This window comes from Panthera onca, chromosome B3 (assembly GCF_046562875.1).
Source record: "Panthera onca isolate mPanOnc1 chromosome B3, mPanOnc1 haplotype 2, whole genome shotgun sequence".
NCBI classification, from domain to species: Eukaryota; Metazoa; Chordata; class Mammalia; order Carnivora; family Felidae; genus Panthera; species Panthera onca.
The window spans coordinates 119659721-119681885 of record NC_138344.1 but is presented as its reverse complement, the minus strand read 5'-3'; the positions used below and the strand labels follow the sequence as shown (position 1 = coordinate 119681885).

Below are 22165 nucleotides of genomic sequence, written 5' to 3'. Positions count from 1 at the left end.
GTGCTTGTCACATAGGAGGTCAACGAATGGGGGCTGCAAGGATTTAGCACAACTGTTAGCTCCACGAACACAGGGCCTACCTAGATTTGTTTTATGCCTGGTGACCACTCGGCGCCTTGTGGAGCGCCTGGCCCACGCAGGACGGGCACTCAATCCACTTGGGGAGTGAGTGAATGAACGAAGGGAGTACCGCGGACTTCTTGAACCCCTCGAGCCTGAACTTCCTCATCTGTAAAATGGGCATATAAACACTCACCTGGGAGGGCTGTCGTGAAAACCAAGAGCCGCCAGCCGATGCGCGAAACATCCTCGGACACCGCACAGCGGGAGGCCCGCCGAGCGGGCCTCGCACCCCATTCCCTGGGCAGACACCACAAGAGGCGGCTGAGTAAGTAAGAGTAACGTTTACTGAGCGATACAGGACTGAGTACTGTGAAGGATTTACCAGGATGGAAACGCACCCCATGCCCGCCCCTGCCACCCCGACACCCAGAGACTACTACAGTACTTAGGAGTTACACACGACGGCCATAACTGCTGGATATCTGTTCGTAACAAACAAACCATAGCATATTTATACTATATCACATCGAGTGATTATAGAAATCCATATATATATTGCTTGTATAAAATCTTTTTTTTTTTGTAAAAAATATTAAAAAAAAAAAAAAAAAAAAAAAAGAAAGTATAAAAAAACATGTGCAGTTGAAAAGCCCTGCCAGGACAGCCAGTCTGTAAACATTCAGTGAGTATGTGCTTTGGAAGGGCGCCCGCGCCTCGTGCCCACAGCAGACTCCAGCGGGGCCGTTGAGGGCGCGCCCCGGCTGCCGCTCCCGGGCAAGGCCGCGCTGGACCCACGGGGGCAGGTACGGCTGGGCCCCATGTGGCGCCCGCTCCAGCCTCGCATCAGGGTCAGGGGGGGCAGGGCTGGGGGCAGGCAGGCTGTGGTCCCACTCAGTTCCATCCCCAGCCGCATGTTTGTTTGCAACTCATGGCTTTTCCTGGCTGCTCCGAGGTCCCTCGGTGGGTGCCCTGGCGGAGAGGCCATTTGGTTGGGTATCTCTCTGGCCGGGGGCCTCTGTCCTGCCTCCTTCCAGCTGGGCCCCAGGCAGGACAGCCCCACCGTGGGTCTACTTTGGTCTCAGCGCTTGGTCCTTCTAGGTTTCGTCAGCCCGTTCTTCCCCTTGTGTGGCTGATGTGAGTTTCACAAAAAAGCCCGGCCAGCGCTGGCTGTGCTGAGCCTCATTGTAAAGTTTGTCATGCAGCAAGGAAGGGCCCTCTGGGACCCCTCGTCCTCCCCCCTCCTCCCAAATCCTCCTCCTCCTCCTCCTCCTCCTCCTCCTCCTCCTCCTCCTCTTCCGCCTCTTCCTTCTCCCAGCCCATGGTCACTTCTTCTCTAGCTGCTCCAACAGCGGGTTCCCTTCTGATTCGGGGGTCTTGACGCTGTCCGTCCGGACGATGCAGGTGGGGCGATGCCGGTTCAGCATCAGAATGAGCTGCTGTCGCTCCTGCTTCAGCTCCTCGATCTGGGTCTTCAGCTCCGCATTCATGAGTTCCAGCCGCTCAGATTCCTGTGCACAAAAACAGGGACAGGGCTGTAAGCTCTCACTGGGGACCGGCACTGCCTCTGGGGAGGTACAAGGCACTCCCAGCTGGAATTTGCCTGTTTTCTGCCTGCCAGCCTCCCACTGGAAGAGGCACAGGACCTGCTATTGAGCCCCCAGGGTCCCTGACTTTCTGCAGCAGTGGCCGTCACCCCTGTGACACTGGCCTGTGTCAAAGCGGGAAGGACCCAGGTTATATTCTGGGGCCAGCCTGGCTCATGTCCCACCTCCCTCCTCTCACTCAATCCACTCCAGCCACGGCGACTTCCTTGTAGTCGCTCAAATATGCCAACACTCTCCTGCCTCCGGGCTCTTGCCCAGGAAACAAAGGGTGGGAGAGGAATAGGGACCCAGTGGAACTAGAGCAGGTGCACGCAGGGTCCACAGGGGGTGGGAGGGGGCCCGCGGCTGGCAGTGCAGCGGCAAAGCGCTTTGATATGTGATGTGTAAATGTACATTGGGGCTATGCTGGCCTGCGGGATCACTAAGCCCAGCGTGCTCATGTCATTCCTCCCCAGACGAGTACTTCCTATCAGTCCATAATCATTGAAACAGCCTCTTCGTTATCCCCTGTTATCTAGAAGCTTTGCCCACTGGGAGGCGATCAACTGTCACCCTTCTGGATCCAAAATAAAGTTTCCAGTAGACCTCAAGTGAGATTCCCAATGAACTTCCAGCTCAGTTGGAGAGACTCCAGGGAAAAGAAGGAACGAATGCTGGTGATTCTCTCTTGGGGAGGGCAGTGTGGGGGGGGGGGCGGGGTTGTGGGTTCAGAGTGTGGATGGATAGGCGATGAGCAGACCAATTCAGGGCTTAGGGGTCAAAGCGGTAAGACAGGAAGGCTTCGCCAGACTGTGTCTGAGAACTTACAACCCGGTCTAGAGTTGGGATTTACTCAAGGGCCAGCAAAGTTTCGGACCCAGTGGCTCTCGACTCAGAGCGATTTCGCCTGCCAGGAGACATTTGACAGCGTTCGGAGACAGTTTTGGTTGTCCCCCCCCGGGGAGGGTGGGTGCTACGGTGTCTAGTGGGTAGAGGCTAGGTATGCTCCTAAACCTCTTGCAATGCCCAGGGCGGCCCCGCAACAAGAACTCTCTAGACAAAATGTCAACAGGGCCGCGGTTGGGCAACCCGTACCAGGCCAAGAACAAGCTGCGGTTGCAATCGCGCATGTGACAAAGGAGCTGGGTGACACTGGCTTGGGTCTGTGGGCTTGCCCCTCCGCCGGCGGGGCCAGGCTGGGCAGCCTCCTGCGGGGAGGCACCCCAGGCCGCCGTCCTCCTCATACCGGCTGGCCCGACTGAACTGCCACTTGGTCTGTCTCGGGGGTAACAGCACGAGTGCCTGGGGAGCTCAGAACTGCTAAGATGGGCAGTCCTTGGGACCAGACACTGGTCCTCGGGACCAGACTCCTCACTGAAGGAGAACGGCCCCCCAAAAAGGAAAAAAGCGCTCTGGGGGAAAACATTAAAAAGCAGCTATGGTGGTTTGGACCCAAGGAGGTGTGTGGATTCACACTCATTCATCATAGGAATGGGTGGCTCAGTTAAGCACCTGACTCGATTTCAGCTCAGGTCACGGTCTCACAGGTCAGGAGTTCAAGCCCCGCGTTGGGCTCTGCTCTGACAGGGAGGAGCCTGCCTGGGATTCTTTCTCTCCCTCTCTCTCTGCCCCTCCCCTGCTCGTACCGCCGCCCCCCCCCCCCTCCAAAATGATAGACATTTTAAAAAGTTATTAAAATGTTAAAGTATATCATGGAATATCCTGCACTCGGACCGGCTGGCTGTCAGAAGGTAAGTGACTGCTTTTTAGTTTTATTTCTTTCTGTTTTCTTGGGTGGTGCTACATGTTTATTTATCGTGTAAGTAGAAGTTGACTTCAGAAGAACCATGATCATAGAAGTTGTCTGTGGTTTTATAACAGCAGTTAACCTGATCTGTTTTGCTAATTAATTGAGAAATGTGGGCTAGGATCTTCACATGTTAATTATGAAGTGAATAACTCTGCTTGCATTTTTGTTTATAGTTTTGCCTTCTGGTAGATATTTATTGCCCTAGAGAAAATGAAACCATTCGTTGTTTCCCAATAGATTGCAAGAGAGTGAACATTCTGTCTCTTCCACTAGGCTGACCAAAGGCGGGAGAAAAAATACAGGGCGAGGGGCTGGGTGTCCTGGTATTTCATCCTGGCTGTGTGACCTTGGCCAACTCAATTCCTTTCTCAAGGCCTCAGTCTCTTCCCAGAGAATATGATTGGCCTAGAGGACTTTAAGCATTAAGATTCTCTGATTTTAGGGGTGCCTGGGGGGCTCAGTCGGTCAGGCATCCCTTTGGCTCAGGTCATGATCTCGCAGTCTGTGAGTTCAAGCCCCACGTCAGGCTCTGCGCTGACAGCTCAAAGCTTGGAGCCTACTTCAGGTTCTGTCTCCCTCTCTCTCTACGGGTCCCCCACTCACACTCTGTCTCTCTCTTTCAAAAATAAAATAAAAACATAAAAAAAAAAAGATTCTCTGATTTTATCTTTAAAAAAGTTACCCTAGGGGCGCCTGGGTGGCTCAGTCAGTGAAGTGTCCGACTTCGGCTCAAGTCATGATCGTGTGGTTTGTGAGTTCGAGCCCCGCGTCAGGCTCTGTGCTGACAGCTGGGAGCCCGGAGCCTGCTTCAGATTCTGTGTCTCCTTCTCTCTCTGCCCCTCCCCCCGCTGTGCTCACTTGCGCGCTCTCTCTCTCTCTCTCTCTCTCTCAACAATTAAAAAAAAAAGTTACCCTAATACACTTAAAATAGAGTTCTATTTCCCAATGTTTTTTGTAAGTATTGGGAAGAAGGCTGATGGCCTCTTCAGAGCCCAAAAGGCCTGTCTGAACTAAAATCCTACCTCTGCCACTTTAGCTATGTCACTGTGAACCATATTCCCCATGTCCCTGAGCCTGGGCAACCTGAACAGCGTGCTGGGCAGTAGAGGAAGCCCTGGGTTCTAGTCCTGCCTCAGCTGCTGCAGAATCTTGAGCAAACGTTCATCCCTCTGAGTCTCAGAATCCTCGTCAGGGGAGTGGGGGCTGCTTCGCCTCCCCTCCAGGGTCACCATCTCCTTGTGACCATCAAGGAGGGAATGGCCATGAAGAGTGCAGAGTGCCATGGGAGTGTGAGATGGGCTTCCTGCTACCAAAGCCCAGAGAATGAACCGGCATTAGGCACGGCAGGTGCGGCAGGTACAGAGGCCGGCGTTACAGAAGGGAGAAGCATAGGGACGCTGCTCCTGACTGCAGAGAGAGGAGCTGCTGAGGTAGCCCTGGCTGCCTCAGGAACTCGGCTGGTCCAGGCAGGTGAACTCGGAGATGCTCTAAGAGTCTCCCAGGGTGCATCTAGATGTCCAGGGGTCAAGGATGGGAGAGTGACTTTTTACATCATATATACGTGTGTGTGTGTGTGTGTGTACACACACATATCCTTTTGTACCTCTGAGCCTTATAAATATGTTACCTGTTCAAAAATAAATTATAAGGGAGCCCTTCACGTCTGTGGGCACTGGCTATCAACACAGCTATCTGCATCCATGTCCTAAACCTCTGTTACCAAGGCCAGAGGGGAAGAGAGGAGCACGGGTGGAGAGGGAGACTGGGCCTGAGTCCAGACTGAGCTGCCTAAACCCCCCTCCTAGACCCCGAGGCCACCAGGGACAGCATGACAGCCATATAACCGGTCTTCCCGCTGCCCCGATCAGGATCAGCTTACATGGCTAGGACCTGGGGTCTGCCTGCCTGTCCATTCTCCCCCATGTACTCTAAACTCCAGCCACACTGACATTCTTTTCAGTTCCTTAATCACATCCTTAAACACCTCTTGCCTCTGGCCTTTGCTTGCCCTGTTCCTGCTAACCCCTCCACCCTGTCCATCTGGTTAGCTCCTACTCCTCTGTCTCAATGAGCAGTCTTCCCTCAGCCTAGACTAGGATAGGGCCTCTCAGTGTGCTCTCACACCAGGCTTGCCCAACATAAGGCACAGGGTGCATTACCATTCCCCATTTTCTATCTGCTGTCCTCCTGCCTGCTGTGCAGCGGGTACTCACTAAACACTTATGGGATGGATGGATGGATGGATGGACAGATGGATGGATGGAAGGATGGATGGTCAAAGGAATGAATAAATCCCCGCTCTACTACTTGTTGGCAGTGTGACCTTGGACAGATAACTTGACCTCTTCTGAGATATAGGTCAGTCTCTAAAATGGGGGTAGACGGGGCACCCGGGGGGCTCAGTCGGTTGAGCGTCCGACTTCGGCTCAGGTCATGATCTCACGGTTCGTGAGTTCGAGCCCCGCGTCGGGCTCTGTGCTGACAGCTCGGGGCCTGGAGCCTGCTTTGGACTCTGTGTCTCCCTCTCTCTCTGCCCTTCCCATGCTCATGCTCTGTCTCTTTCTGTCTCTCAATAATAAAGAAATGTTAAAAATAAAAATAAAAAATAAATAAAATGGGGCTAGCCGATGTTTATCTCCCTGAAATGTTATAAGATTAAATGAGGCATGTGGCAATCCTGCATACAGTTGGTGCTCAGCAAATGTTTCTGGAATGTGACGAGCAGCTAGCACCATTCATTTGGCACTTTCACTGCCGCGGTGTGTGTTCGCTGGGCATATATCTTGCCTGCTAACTGGCTGACAATCCCTTGAAGGCAGGGAACTTGTCTGTTCCCTGCCATGCCTCACCCAGCACTGCAGGCACTCTGGGCTGGAAATGAGGTGTGGGACACGCCATCCATCTTAAATGCCCGTGTGAGACCCGTGTCTTAGAAACTCCTTGAAAACTTACAGCCCAGTGTCGGTCTACCGTCTCTTCCGAGGAGGCTCTCAGCTCTAGGAGTCTGACTCCCACCTGGAATGGCCATCCCCCTGCCTTAGACGATCAGAGCCCCCAGGTGGACACACAGCCCCACACTGTCTACACCTGTGACCCCAGATTTTCTCTCTGCCTGCTGCAAGCATGAGAAGAGACCCATATATACCCCGGCATCAGAGAAAACCAGGGCCGAGTTAGCTAGTCTTCAGCTCCCACCAGAGAGACTGTGTCTGCTCCTTCCTGTGTGTCCCCCAGTGCTCCTAGCACAGTGCTGGGCATTTAGTACCTGCATGAAAATGCTTGTCAACAAATCGACGAGTGAAAGAATGAACAAATGAATGAACAAGTGAATGACTGAACGAACAAATGAACTGGAGCTAGCATAGAGCAGTGTTAAGAACAAATGCTTTGAGGGGAGCCTGGGTGGCTCGGTCGGTTAAGTGGCCGACTTCGGCTCAGGTCATGATCTCGCGGTCCGTGAGTTCGAGCCCCGCGTCGGGCTCTGTGCTGACAGCTCGGAGCCTGGAGCCTGTTTCGGATTCTGGGTCTCCCTCTCGCTGACCCTCCCCTGTTCATGCTCTGTCTCTCTCTGTCTCAAAAATAAATAAAAACGTTAAAAAAAAAAAAAAAAAAAAAAGAACAAATGCTTTGAAGTTAGCCTCGGGCTGGAATCTCAGCTCTACCACTTAGTTGCTGAGGGCCCTGGGCAAGTAACTTAACCTCACCATGCCTTAGTTTCCCCATCTGTAGAAAGAAAATAATGAGGGTACCTACCTCATACAGTTATCGTGCCAACACAGAGATAACATACAGCAGTCCACACACTGCCCAACTTTACAAATGTTAGCAACGCCGTTAACTGTTGCATGCTATAGAACAGAATGGGGCCCACGGTATTATTATCGTTATATATGGTTACAGTTATCATTTAGTAATGAACAAGTGATCCAGAATGCGGAGGCTGGAGACTACCAGCTTGGACTGATTAGCTTTCTGGTCATGTCCCTTCACTGCCATCTACCATTTTTGAGAAGCAGCAAAGGCCTAAGAGATGGGACTCAGGGGAGAAAGAACAAACACCCTGCTTGGCACCTTCCAAATGGAAGGTCGGGGACGGGCTCTGAGGGCGGGGGTGGGGGTGGGGGGTAGGCTCTGCTGGCCTTTGGGTGCAGAGCTGACCTCTGGTCCCTGGAGGCAGCAGCTCGGGGGTCGTGTTCAGTGGGGCTGAGGCCAGCCAGATGGGACGCAGGGCTGGAAGAGCCTCTGTCCACCGCTCACACGCGGGGCATGGTGCCGTCACCTACGTCGTTAGCATCCACCCTAGACAACTTTGGCAGCCACCAGGCCTTTGAAGCGGGGACCGCTTCGCAGTCCTGGGCCATCTGGGCCAATAAGCACCAGCGTCTGACCTGGTAGAGGGGAGCTGGCTCCTCCCACCTTCTCTGGCAGTCAGGGATATCTGGGTGGGCCGGACCCGCTCCCGGCTGCCCTTGGTTATCTTGGTTCAGGGAAAGGGCACTGGATGGAAGGCAGGCCAGAACAGGGGGTTGCGGCTGCTTGGGCAGACGGCCAGCAGGCACACACTGATTCCGTGGGCTTTGGTGACGACACACGTCTCCCGGCCCACGAGTGCACAAGCCCGCTCGGAAGGACGAGACAGGTGCCCCGCCCTGGCCAGCTGCCCTGCTCACCCGCTGCAGGAACTCCGTCCGCTCCTTCTTCTTGTTCCGGCATCGGGCTGCCGCCACTTTGTTCTTCTCCCGGCGCCTTTTCCTTCGCTCCTCTTCTTCATCTAGCTGTGAGGGCACAGAGCCGCGGATTAGACATCCAGGCGGGCCTGGAGCACCGCTTTCCTCCTGACACAGACGGCAGATGGACAATGTCCCCCGCAGTGAGGGAGCTATCCCTGTCTGCCAGCCCACTGGCTTCCCTGCTGGTGGGTCGGAAACGCTTCCCAGCCAGCCCACGGATCCTCTTAGAGCAGGTGGGCAAACCTGGGAGGGGTCGGTGTCCCAGGAGGGCCGGGCCGCCTGGGTTCTGCCAGAGTTCAGGAGGCACCAAGCCCGGCAAGTCTATTCACACGGAGGTGACACCCAGCGGGTGGTGACGGCCCCGTTCTCTTGCCCAGCCCAAGCCTTCTGGGCACTATTTTCCAGGCCAGTGGTTCCCAGGCACTCCTTTAAAAAATGCCTTGGGCATGGACATAGATTTCACATTCTACCCCCACACACTTCCGCCTCCCCGAGGTACCTTCGCCCTGCCTCTTGGTCCTTCCAGACGCTCTGATCTACCTCCTGGTGCTAGTAAACAGCCCCCCCCCTCGCCCCCCTATCTCTCCTCACCCGGGTTTGGTCCTTTTCGCTGCTTATGCAGGTTGTCCCCCACGATACCCCCCCTGTATCCCAGGATGCCAGGGCTCCCCCAAGTGCCCTGCACGGACACAAGCAGAGGGGCCTCCCGAGTCTCCGGGTTTGCTTGCTTCTCCCCCAGGATACATTAGAAAATTCACCACGCATAAAATAGGGCCCATTAAGTGGGAAGGGAGAAACTCACTGCCCACCAGCCCTGACCCCAGCAGGATCACTTCGCGGTGGTGCCTCTTGCTGTCTGTTAGCTACCAGGAGAATCCGGAGGACACACAGGACCAGCTGGGCCGGGGGACAGCCTGGAGTCAGAGGCCACTAGAGAAGTCATTGGATTGCCCTGGCCTTGCCAACTCTCTCACTTCTTGAGCCAGTGGGGGTGAATCTGGCAGCCTGAGGCCTGGAACAAGGTCTCAGCTGAGAGGGCTCCAGGCCAGGAAAATAAACACCCTCTCTGTGCACTCCCAGCATGCTCTAGGAGCTTAGGACCGAGGGCCTGGCCGGAGACCAGCACCCACGGCCATCGGCACAGGTCCTGGTAATACAACCTTCTCCTTCTCCACCACCTCTGAGTTTCTCCCTGACCTGCCCCACCCCTCCTGGGAGGCTGGCTGGAGAGGCAGCTTGTCAACACAGCCACACCCAAGCACCTCCCGGCCCCTTGGCCTCCCTTGAAATAGAACCAGAAGTGACAGCACCTCTGGCTGACCCGTATCTGGGAAAATAGAAACCTGGACAAAATTGATTCCACCCAACCTCAACCTCACCCCCACCAGGGCCGAGGTAACCGTGACGACAGGCAGAGGGAAGGAACTGGAGGAAGTGGCCGGCAGTGCAATCTCCCCTCGGCCAGGAGGGTTTGCCCACAAACTGCCAAGGTGATGTGTGCAACCTGGGCACTGCCGGGCTCGCGGGGCCCGGAGCAACCCCGGCTTCTGGCAGAGCAGCCGTTTCCTGGGAGACGCCACCTCTGTCCTCCGAGACCCAGCTCCCTGCCCCAGCCCTGCACAAAGCCTCGGGCAAACGGAAGCTGCACCATCCGGCTGCGGATGCGAAGAGGCTCAACTGGGCCAGGCCGATGGCCGTGCTGGGGGCTTTCCAGCCCCCCTGTCCAGCCTTATCCGTCCCCTCCAGCCATCGCCTTCTCCCCACATATCTCCCCCTTCTCCAAGCCAGCTGGGCCCTCCTGAGATAACCTTCCTCTCCTCCTTGGGAGACTCTTATTCAACCTTCGAGAGCAAATGTCACCTCCTCCAGGAAGGCACTTTTGACTCCCCAGACAGAATCGGCTGCTTTTCCTGTGCTGCTACAGGACTTTGAGTCCTCTGCTTTCAGGGTCTCTATCGTATCCCATCATAGTTCTCTGTGTATGCAGGTATCTGTGTTCCCTGCTGAAGGATGGGGGACCCGAGCATCCCCAACACCTGGATAGCACTTAATAGGGGGCTCAGCAAATGTCAGCCACATGAATGAGTGAAATAAACGATTCCAGGGAAAGGTGGCACAGGCTTGGATTCTGTGATTATAAAAGCAAGCTATTGCCTATGTTTGCCTCTGCATAAGCTTTTCCCCAGTGCCAATAAGGGGCCTTTGCTGCCAGGGATGGTCTCTTCTGTCTGTCTGCAGGAGCCCAGCAAAGCGTGGGGGTTGCATCCTGTCTTGCCCAGAAGCACAATGACCAAAGACAGAGTCGTGGCCGGGGGCAGGCCCCCCGGTGGCTGTGGCAGGTCCGCAGGAATCCCGAACAGGCACGGACACACTCCAGGCTGTGCACTGAAGCCTAAACACCCCCTAAAGTTCCACAGCCATCAGCGGCCTCCACGCCCGTCCCCAGGCCTCTCCTGCCCCCACGCTCCACCTCAGCTGACATCTCCCAATAAGGCAAGAAATGGCCCCAAAGCCCCATTACCACACCTTCCCCAGTGACACTGTGCTACATGTTCCCCAAATCCTCCTGCCGCCACGTAAGAGCCGCCTGAGGAGTTCTGGAAACCAGCTGCTGGAGTCCCGCCAGAAAAAAGAGGGGGGCTGGGCAGTGCCCCTCAGCCCTCTCATCCCCACAGGCCAACTGTGGCCCAGGCCTGGGCGCTCTGTGTCCCCTGCCTGGGACACCTCCGGGCCCCCACCCCCACCCCCCGCCACTAGCCTCCTCCAGTTCCTTCTCTCACCACAGTCCCAAGGCTGCTGCCCCCGCTCCTTGACGTTCCCGAGTCTCTAAAACATTTGGCCATGAGGGGGTGAGACGGCAGAGTGTTGTCGCCACACACAGCGGGGACGTCTAAAACCGGAACCCCAATATGGGGCATGATGATTTGTTGCTGCAGACGCAGTTGGAAGAACAAGAATGTTTGAGGAGGAGGCTGCTTGACGCCCAATACATTTAAAGACCCATGAGATGAAGGCCTGCTCTCAAACATAGCTCTGGCTCTGTTTTCCCCCAGTTCCCAGGAAGCTCTGGGGCAAAGCTGGCCGTGCACTGGGGTGGGGAGGGAGGGGGAGCCCTGTGCCACACTTCACATTGGAGGGACAGGCTAGGGGGCTCATGGCCAAGGGGGGCCTCCGGTCGAGCAGTCCCTCCTCAGATGGCCCGTTCCCAAGGCCCTGCTTGTGAGCCCCCGGCCACAGCTGACTGGAGCAGGTGCGAACGGCTGACCAGGAGGGGCTGTATTCACTGAGCTTGGACCGCTGGACTGAGGGACCAGCGGCCTCAGCCACGTGTCCAGAGAAGAGGAGCAATCAGGCTGCGATGCTTGCAGATGGGCAGAAGAAACCAAAGACGGTGCGGCGGGAAGGAAACAAACCCTCAGCTACGGAGGGGAGTCAGAGAGACAAAAAGAAGGAATGGCAGACAGAGAGAAAAGCAGGGCCTGGGCCAGGGTGCCGTCAGTGAGGTGCCCAGGACACGCACCTAAGGAGACACTCACTCCAGAGCTCACGCAGGGGCAGGGTCGGCACCCAAGACCGACTGCCTCCTTAAATGCTGTGCGCTGGGCGTCTGGCTCACCTCACCCTGGTCCAGGCCCTGAAAAACAGAGGGAGCTCCAGGCTGAGAAGGTGAAGCGGAGACAGAGAAGAAAGAGAGAGCAGAGAGAGACAAAGATGGGTGGAGAGAGACAGAGAGGCGGCGCCATTAGAGAGAGAAACACCCAGAGGCATGAACAGAGGTCAGTGGTTAAGACAGGCCAAGTGAACAGACTGAAAGCACACACCGGGAAGAAACTATCTCAATCCTCCTGATTCCACCACTGGAGGGGCCTAGGATTCCTGCGCCTTGAGTCTGTGATGCATACCCCTGAGTCTATCCTGAAAAATTCTTCCTCTGGCCTGGAGGGAGTTTGAGAAGGTTTCTGCCTCTTGCAACTGAAAGATGCCCGTGTCTCACAAAGAGCTTGAGCAAACAGAGGTGGTTCGTCTTGGTACGTATCCAGTCCTCTGGACTAGGGGTCTCAGCAGGTTAAATGGCTTCAGTGAGCCGAGGACAGTCCTATTACCCTCCCCACTTTTACACATGACAAAACTAAAGATATCAAGGCTGTGCAGAAGGTCAGTGGCAGCTTGAAATCCGGGCCTTTTGGCCCCAGGGCCCAAGAGCCTCCTGCTCTTTGAAGGGCTGCTGGTCTATGTGTGCCCACACACATATGGTAATACGCCCCCTGTCCTTTCAGCTCTGGCCTGGTGATGGGATTGTAAGTAGCAACAGAAGCTTCTGACTCTGACGACAATGACCGTGTTGTTTTTCCCTATTCAGGTCTTTTAAAATAAAAACAATTTATTGCCCAAGTAACACTGAATGTGTAACATTAAAGCTGACTGGTTTACGGGGGCCGGGGGGGGGGGGGGGGTTGCGCCTGGGTGGCTCAGTCGGTTAAGCATCTGACTCTTGGTTTTGGCTCAGGTCATGATCTCACGGTTTGTGGGATCGAGCCCCGCATCGGGCTCTGCACTGACAGTGCAGAGCCTGCTTGGGATTCTCTCTCTCCCTCTTTCTCTGCCCCTCCCCTGATCACGTGTATGTACTCTCTCTCTCTCTCTCTCTCTCTCTCAAAAATAAATAAACGCTTAAAAAAAAAAGCTGACTGGTTTATGGGAGGGGCTTCCTCCACACCTCTCCTGCAGGCAGCGTGGCTTTCACATGGTGGCAACCTCCTCCCAGATTTGATTTTGAATTCTGATATTTCACAAGCATTTCCAACAAGATATCTTGTGGGACCCACAAAGAGATAAGATGAGAAAGACTAATGATACTTGTTAACCTGAGGCACTGAAACTACGGACACTCTTACATGGACAAAGCAATATAAAGGCAAGAGCAATAAAGCTGGTGACAGGCAGAAGTTGGGGGAGGGAACCCAGGACAAACCCCCAGCACTCACCAGAGCAGAGAAGGTCTGAAAGGCTTTATCTTGCACTAAGGACACAAGCAGGGACGCAGAGAACCAGGCTCAGCTGAGACACGTGGCATCAGGGTCGTCAGCACGCACTTTGGGGTCTAAGAGGCCTATGTGGTCTGAGAGGAGCACCGACTGTGTGCTCCTGGGCAAGTCACTTGGCCTCTCTGAGCCTCTGCTCCCCACCTGCGTGGGGAAGGCACCGAGCCCTGCCGCACAAGGCTGTAACAGGACTAAGTGCCAATCTCGAGCCTGGGACATAGGAAGCGTGCTGTAAGTGCCAGATCCTGGGCCCGCCTTCCCAGGTGAGGCAGAAAGCAAGCTTGGGGCACGCCCAGCCTCCCCCAAGGGCAGAATCTGGCACAGGAGACCTGGGCCGGAGGGCAGGCTGGGGGTGCCTCAAGGCACACGAGTTGTCAATGAGCAGGCCCGGAGCAACAGCGGCCTGGCAGCCTCAAAATCTAGCCCTGGCCAGGCCCACCAGGGTCCCCACCCCGCCCCCCCCTCCCCAGGAGCCACACTGCACGGAGGAGCCACATTTCAACACCAGGGACCCATGAGCACCCTGGGAAGTAAACACCCAAATACCAAACATACCAGACATTCCCCCACATAAACACGGCTGCGCTGAGCCCCGGGGCTGCGGTTCCACACCACTCCCCTGTCCAGCCACGCATCAGCAAAGTAGGGCAGTCCAGGGGCGAGACGTCCACAAGCCAGCCGGACCAGGCCTACAACCCCAAGGGGAAGAAGGAGGAAACCCCAGGGGCCTCTGTCCAACACCCCTCCTGCCCCCATGCACCCTGCAGGGGCCAGGCCTTCCCCATCAGCATCTCCCTAGGGCTGAGCTGTTGGCAGCCGTTCCCCCTCTAGCCCTGTCTTCTCCGGCAAGCCCCCCCTCTCTAAACAACCATGGCCTGGACCTCAGCTGTGAAATACTTGGGCAGTTTCAGTGAGCAGTGGGCAGAGCTGTAAGACAAAATTCAAGCCAAATGGTCAGTCTAAGGCTCGAGTTGCAAACTCAAGTCACTTCCTGGGGCCAAGCAAGTAACGTTAGCAAGGGAAGGGGGCTGGATGGGGCTGTGGCCTGCAGAAGGGACCCCCCAGCCGGCCTCACTTGAGCGGCACAGACTCAGCATTGCCAAATCTTCCAAGTTTTCAAGCCTAACTGAACATACGGGGTTTTAAGTAAAATCTCCCAATTTTTAACATTGGCAACAAATTCCACCTTGGAAAGGACACTACTTCGTGGGCCACACATCTGTGGGCTGCACCAGCCCATGGGCGGCTGATTTATGACCCCAGCAAGTGACAGACCCTGGCAGGGTTGGTCATCAGACACCTAGTTCTAGTCACCTAGATGCCCTATTCTGTGACCGTGGGCCAATCAATTCATCTCTCCCGTCTTGTGGCTCATCTTTGATAAACACAATAGCTCCTACTTCTCACTAACCTTCAAACGCCCTTGCAAGGTGGGCTTCATTTTACAGTTTTGGAAACAAGGTGATGTGTCTGCCAGAAGTCGCCAGGCCAAGAACAGACAGGGGTTCGACTCCATTACATCATGCTGCCTTCCAACAGTGGGCTGGACTAAACTCTCCCCCAAGTTCTGTCTAGCTCTGACATCCCTGGGTTTCTTTTCACCCAACCTTCTAAGAGCAATGTTGGCTTGATTGAGGGGAGAGGGAGGGGGTTGTGGGGAGGACATCTTTTCCCTTTTAAGGAGTTTCAGAAATAGTCGCTTCACAGACTCTTAGAGCCAGAAAGGAGAAGCCCCTAGGCCAACTCTTGGATTTTACACATGAGGAAACCGAGTCCTGGGAAGGAAGTGGATTGCTCCCAGGCTCATACTTGAGGGCAGGGCCTGGGTCACTGCTGAGTCAGCCTCCCTGGGCCTTTGGGCTCCACCTGACTTCCTCTTTCTGGAGTTTTCTATGCTCTGGATGAACAGCACTAACCTCGTCTGTCCCCCTCCTACTTCTCTGACCTCTCCTTTTCTGTCTCTTGCCCAGGACCCTCTTCCTGTCCCTTTCAGGCCAATGTCTCCTGGGGTCCTATCCTTGACCTGCTGCTTTTCTCGCTCCATGTGTACTGCCTATGGTTTATCATTTTCCTCTACCTATGTGGTTTCAACTACCATTTATATATGAAAGCCAAACAGTTCTTTATGATCAGGACAAAACATCTAGCTGCCAGCTGGATGTTCAGTCTGGATGTCCCTCAGCCCTTCAAAGTCTTTATCCTCAACTGGCTACTTCCTGTCTCTTCTCCACTCCAGGCTGGCACCACCCGTTCACTGGACTTAGACACGCAGCCCTCCCCCAACCTGTCCTTCTCTTTATCTCTTATTTTGACTCTTCAGGCCATCCAGTTCTACATCCTAAATCCTCCTGATATCTGCTCCCCACTCGCCATCCCCATTCCAGGCTTCTTTCTACCTCCTGACCCTACATGACCATTCTCTATCTCAGCCATCGAAGGGATCTTTTTAAAACACAAATCTGATCCAGTTACTTACTCCTCATTACCTTCAGGAGAGAGCTCAAGCTCCTTCATGTGTCACGCGAGGGTGCCTGTGACTTGGCCCCATGTGTTGTGGTCTTTGCTCCCGTCCATCCAACCCTACACTCCATGTTCCTGCAACCCTGAGCCTCTCATATCCCACACTTACTTGGCCACATACCTTTGCCCCTGCTGTTTCCTTGGCTTGCTCTCACCCTCTGCATTCAGCTCAAGCATCACCACCTACAGGAAGGCCTCCGTGGTTCTCATCGCTTCCAGGCTGGGGAGGTGTCCCTTATGCTCTGGGCTCCCATAGAACTCTGAGCTTATCATGGCCCCCACTGTGTGCTGTATTGCTGTATTCTGTCCTCAGTTTCTGCCCCCTCCACTAAACTGGGAGTTCCATGAGAGCAGAAATCTGTGTCTTGTTGATTTTCTTAATTGTTTTTAATGTTTATTTATTTTTGAGAGAGAGAGAGAGACCACAAGGGCAGAGAGAGAGGGAGACACAGAATCCAAAGCAGGCTTCAGGTTCCATGCTGTCAGCCCAGAGCCTGATGCGGGCTCAAACTCATGAACCGTGAGATCATGACCTGAGCTGAAGTCGGACACTTAACCAACTGAGCCACCCGGGCACCCCTGTGTCTTGGCGATTTTGTGTGTGTTCTGTACCTTGCCGAGTTTGCAGCCACCCGGAGTGCTCAATAAATGTGTGCTAAAGGGAGGCCTGATCCACAGAGCTGGTGACCTGGGCAAGACTCCTGACTCCCAGCCTGGTGTGGAGGACCAGGACTTCACTCCAGACGCCCCCCAAGGCCAGGGTATGATCAAACACATTCCCCTATGAACAAACCCACATAGTGGAAGCCGTGCTCACTCAAAGCATCACACCAGCCCAGCCAACCAACGGGTGAAGGCTCTGAACAACAGCTGCCAGAGGCAATGGCTTCACCTGCCAAGATGATTCACTCAGCTCTGGTGACTGGGGGCACAGGTGGGTGGGCAATTGCTCAGTGCACTCAGCATCTACTGGAAATGGTGGGGAGTGGTAGGGCTGTAAGCCAAGCCCCATCCTGAGGTTCCAGAACTGAGAAGACGTAGAGATCCCAGCACCTTGCAGCATCCACAGGCCAGGAAGCTCAAGTTCAGAGAAGAGGAGTAAGTCGGCCTTGGTCCCTGGTCAGATGGTGGCAGGACCAATCCGAATACCACTGCTTCCTGGAACACCTTCTAGAAGCAGGGGACATGTTCTTTATGAACTGAAAGCTTGATGCAGTTGCCATTGTCGGGCATCAGAACCTCCCGGGGTGGGGGGGGGGGGCGGTGGGGAGGGCGGGTGGAGGGGGGGAATCTATCTGAACCAACTTCTCTGTCTCCACACATCTCAGCAAGACAAAGCATTCCTCTGACCTTGGCCCTCCCAGCCCCCCTGTCCTCAGTAAGAACCTTTTCCTGCGTTAAGAGAACCCATAAAACAATAGGCTGCTGAGGCATAGGGCTGGTTTATATGAGCAGAATAGGGAAGGGCCATTCTCTCAGAAAGCAGTGGAGAACAGCCGTTTCCACTGCTAAGAAAAGACAGCATTGTGTTTGGAACAAAGCCTGAAAAAGCCGGCTGGGCAGGGTGACACCCATTTCTGTACGGTCCTGCTAAGGAAGGAGTGAACACTGTTACTGCGAAAGCGAGGCCAGGAGACGTAGGAAAAATCACCTTGGCCAGGACGGAAAGTCTAACATTGAAGAGAAAAGGGCTGATGATTGCCGGGAAATCCTTTTGCTGGAGAAGAGCTATTTGAAGAATGATGGCTTTTGTTGAAATATGTCTATTTCAGGCCTGTTTCATATTTATGGTTTGGTGAGGTTTAGTTTCCCACTAGGCAATCAGTCAATTTTCTTGCCCAATTGACATTTGATTCAAAAGATGAGAAAGGGAGAGGAATAGTGGCCCCCACAAGGCTCTCCCCACCTCTGAAAGACTGGGAAGAAGAAGAAGATATCTGGGAAGGGAAATCAATTTTCTCAAAAAGAGTTAATAATTCTTTAACAATAGCAGTGTAATATGCCTTGATTACACTGGGGCAAAAGAAAAAAAAATCAAAACAAAACAAAACACCAAAAGACAGAGACAAGAGATCCTGCAAAATGACTATCTACAATTAAATGAAAATGCAGTTGTTGCAAAGAATATTCATGAACAGGGCTGTTCTAAAAGTCCCGAGTTGGCCAAAGCAGAAGAACATTTCAAGTGCCATCATCCTATTAAAGCCTTGAAAGTCATTTGTCTTTCATCATGAAGGTGAAAAACAAGGTCTTTGGCTTAATTATTCTCCACCAGTGCAGTTCAGTTTAATCTGTATGCCGGGTGTGCAGCTAAAACACAGATTTCAGCCAATTTCTTTCAGGCATAAGGCACAGATAACAGACAAATCGCTGAGCAGAACGGCGACCTCTATTTCGTGGGTACTGAACTCCCACTAATAAAAATCCCACCCAGGTGACACGGCCAGATGAATTCACAGCCAGGGATACCTGGCCTGGAGGACGGAAGGGTTTCACCATGAGTGATTTATGTAATGAAATGGAAGCAATAAAATTTGAGAGATGGGGAAGGGAAGGCTTCGCAACTCCCAGGCAGGTGGAGGTGTGGGTGGGGGTGGGGTGGAGGTGGAGAGCTCCCCCCCACCCAAGTTCTCAGACCAGGGCGGCTGAGAACTCCAGCCAGCTACGGTGATGAATAGCTTATCTGATTCTCCCTTCAAAAACTATAAAGGAACCGGCCTATTGACAAGCTCCGCAGCTTAATTAATTGGGAAGTCCCTTAGGGTGTGAATGCTGGCAGCCGGGAGGATCTCAATACCTGGAAATAACTGGTTTGGAAATGTTTGCTGACTCAGATTGCAACCTTGCCTTACACAGAGTCAAGTACCACACACATTACTTAATAGCTGATGGCATGCAGCTCCCTCCAGAAAGTTTGAGATAGGTTTGGGAAAAAACGTGGTTTTAGACCCCTCATAGGTATTCTCAGAGAGAATCATTGCCAGTCAGGGCTGGAAGGGACTTTGCGGATCATCCAGACTTGCACAGAGCATCGGAATACCCTGGAGGGATTGTTACATCCCAGATTTCTGGACTCCGCCCTCTACAGCATCCGCTTCAGTAGTCTCAGGGTGACACCCAAGACCTTGCACTTCTAAGGTGCTCCCAGATGCTGCTGCCACTGCTCTGCAGACCCCGCTTTGGTATACACCAAAGTAATCCAGTGGATTTCAGATCGGTTTCAGCAGCAGGAGTCTATTGTTCAAATGATACCACAATATACTAAACAGATAAAGGTGGTACGTTATTAAGGGGCTCCCATGGTATCACAGCCTTATTAGAGCCATAGGTGTGCTGTGATTGGTTTAAACCTTTAACTCAGAGGTTATAGAGAACAGTTTCTGACAGCCTCAGGATCCAAATTATTCCCATCTCGTGTTTTCCTCATACACAGTAGTTACAAATGGTGTGTGTGTGTGTGTGTGTGTGTGTGTGTGTGTGAATATGTACATATGTCTATAACATTTTATCAGCTTGTCCTGCACTCTCAGGATGTCTATCAGTTAAAGAAAAGTAGCAGAAAAGGCTTTGTTCTGAAGTCTACCCAAAATAGATTGACCTGGCCATAGGCATCACCCTGGAAGTGCTCCCCAAGGTGTTATATTTGATAACTAATAGGTAGGAGCATGTGTGTGGATCTTGCTTTAAAAAAAAAAAAAAACCAGAATAAAATTATACTTGAAACATGACTTAGCCTCTCTGAGCCTCAGTTGTCTCACAACTAGTAGCATTCATAACACCTACCTGTATGGTTATTAAACAGATCAAGAGATAATGTCTACAAACACAGTTTGCAAACTATAAAGTGCATTGCTCGCATAAGTCTTCTATCCTGAACCCAGATGTCCTCAGTCCTTCAAAGACCTGGGCCAGTTTAGACGGTATCAAAGGTTTCAACCAATGGCTAAAAGCTAGAAACACCTGCTGGCCCCACCCAGACCAGCTGAATCAGAATCTCTGGGCTGCACATCAATATTTTTTTAAACACTCTCCAGAGGACTCTAATGAGTAGCCAGGATTACTCCATATTTCCTCCTGAGTTCCATACAAAATCCTGCCAGATTGCTCTCATTGCTTCTGGATGGCCACTAGCAATAAAAAGGAAAGAAGAGAAAATGTCCCTAACCAGATCCTGACTTTTTCATTACCTCTGGCTTAAAAGGGGGTTTTAATCACTATAGCTACTAATTCTGGAGCCCTGATACATGCCGGGTGACTTACATGATTATGCCTTTGAATCCTCTCCACACTTATGTGATGTAGATATTATTCTTCCCCGTTTTAAAAACAGCTTTATTGAGATAAAATTCACACATACCAGACAATTCGCCCTCTTAAAGTACACAACTCAGTGGCTTTTAGTATATTCACAAAGTTGTGCGACTATCACCACAATAAATTTTAGAGCATTTTCACTACCTCCAAAAGAAAGCCCACGCCCCTTAGTGGACCCCTCCACCTCTCCCATCTGCCCTAGCCCCTGTCACCAGGGAAGTGGTTCTCCTTCCTGTCTCTATGAATTTGCCTTTTCTAGACATTTCATATCAATGGAATCCTGCAGTATGTCCTCCTTTGTAAATGGCTTCTTCCATGAAACATGTTTTCAAGGTTCATCCATGTTGTAGCCAAGTATCAGCATTTCGTTCCTTTTTATGGCCAAATAATATTCCACTGTATACATATATCATATTTCATTTACCCATTCATCAATCGATAGACATTTGGGTTGTTTCCACTTTTGAGATGTTATGAATAATACTGCTGTGAGCATTCGTGTACAAGTTTTTGCATGGACATGTGCTTCTTTCTATTGGGTATATATCTGGGAGTGGAATTAGCCTTTGGAGGACTGTTTCTAAACTGGTTGCACCATTTTACATTTCCACCAGGAGTGTATGAGGATTACAACTTCCCCACATTGTCACCAATATTTATTATTTTTCTTTTCTATAACAGTCATCCTAGTGGGTATCTCAGTGGTTTTGATTTGCGTTTCTTTGATGGCTACTGATGCTGAGCATCTTTCCATATGCTTTTTAGCCATTCATAGATCTTCTCTGGAGAAATGTGCATTGCCCATTTTTATTATTGACTTGTAATAGCTCTTTACATATTCTATGAGTCCCTTATCAGATCTATAATGTGCAAAAATTTGCTGTCATTCTATGGGCTGTATTTTGACTTGTGTCCTTTGAAGCACAGAAGTTTTTAATTTTGATGATGTCAAATTTATCTACTTTTTATTTTGTGGCTTGTGGTTTTAGTGTCCTATCTAAGAAATCATTGCTCATGAAGATTATCAGCTGCTTTCTTCTAAGAGTTTTATAATATTAGCTCTTATATTAAGTTTTGGATCCATTTTGAGTTAATTTTTGTATATGGTGTGAGATAGGGGGTCTGTCTCCCTCATTTTCACAAGGGAGGAAACAGAAGCTTAAATGTCTAGTAAACTCTTCAGAGCCAAAGTGTTCCAATGCAGCACTCCTGCTTTGCCACATGCTTCCAAAGAGCCCGAGTTTTTTATTGGCTGGGGGAGGGACAGGAAGGAGGCCATGGAAGTAAACTCTGCAGGAGCTTCCCACCCAGAACATGCACAGGCACTGTGCTTAGCAAAGGGGAACCCTGCAGCCACAGCCATGGAGCAAAGCACAACGGGCCCCAGCCTCAAGGGGTCGCTAAACCCAGACGAGGCCTGCAACTTGACTCCCAGCACCTCTACAGCCAGCCAGAATCTGCCTGTAAGCCCCAGGTCTCAGAGCTCCAACATCAGGTCAAGTTGTCTTCTGCCTTGGGGCACAGAAAGGAGAGAGGCTTGGCTGGTGCCAGAGTGGCTCAGCCAGCAGAGCTCACCAGTGAGATGACCCAGTTTCCCAACTCTGAGTCCATGCCGGTGACCTGGGGACACCAAAGGGAGATGGCCAGCATTGACAGAAGAGGCCACTTTGTATGGCTGCTAAAAAACTGATGGTTCACAGGAATCTAGCAATGACCTTAACACCACAGGAAACAAGATAAGGGGTCACACAAAGCAGCTTAGGGGAAAACAGAGGGTTGAAGGGCAATGGTAACTAAAATTTGGCTGCACGAACAACCAGAAACAGGTCTGCTGGCTTCCCTGAAACCCAGATCAAAGGCACAACACACTGGAAAGGCCAATGCTGTCAGAATTTGCAGTGTGATTCACAACACACAAACTCAGCCCCTAGAAAAGGCAATTTACCATCATATCATGCTGGAGTCAAGGTCATCTTTTTACACAGTGCCTCACTTAATCTTCATGATGCAACTCGATGAGTGTCAGTTTCCTCCTTTGATAGATGAGGAAACTGACGCTCAGAAAGATAGCTGACTTACTTGTCCAAGGTCATGGTGGGAGTG

At 52.3% G+C, this 22165-nt stretch overlaps 1 protein-coding gene across 3 annotated transcripts in view; it reads right to left on the bottom strand.

The window, feature by feature from the left end:
* Nucleotides 1-389: 389 nt before the first annotated feature.
* JDP2 (Jun dimerization protein 2) overlaps nt 390-22165 on the bottom strand; it is a 38711-nt gene continuing 16935 nt past the window's right edge. For all 3 annotated transcript variants that reach the window (XM_060620318.3, XM_078448011.2, XM_060620319.3), the window contains exons 3-4: nt 8127-8231; nt 390-1571 (exon numbers count right to left, since the gene is read on the bottom strand). In XM_060620318.3, coding sequence (XP_060476301.1) covers nt 1386-1571; nt 8127-8231 — 291 coding nt within the window. In that variant the 3' untranslated portion in view covers nt 390-1385. The remainder of the gene's footprint in view (nt 1572-8126; nt 8232-22165) is intronic.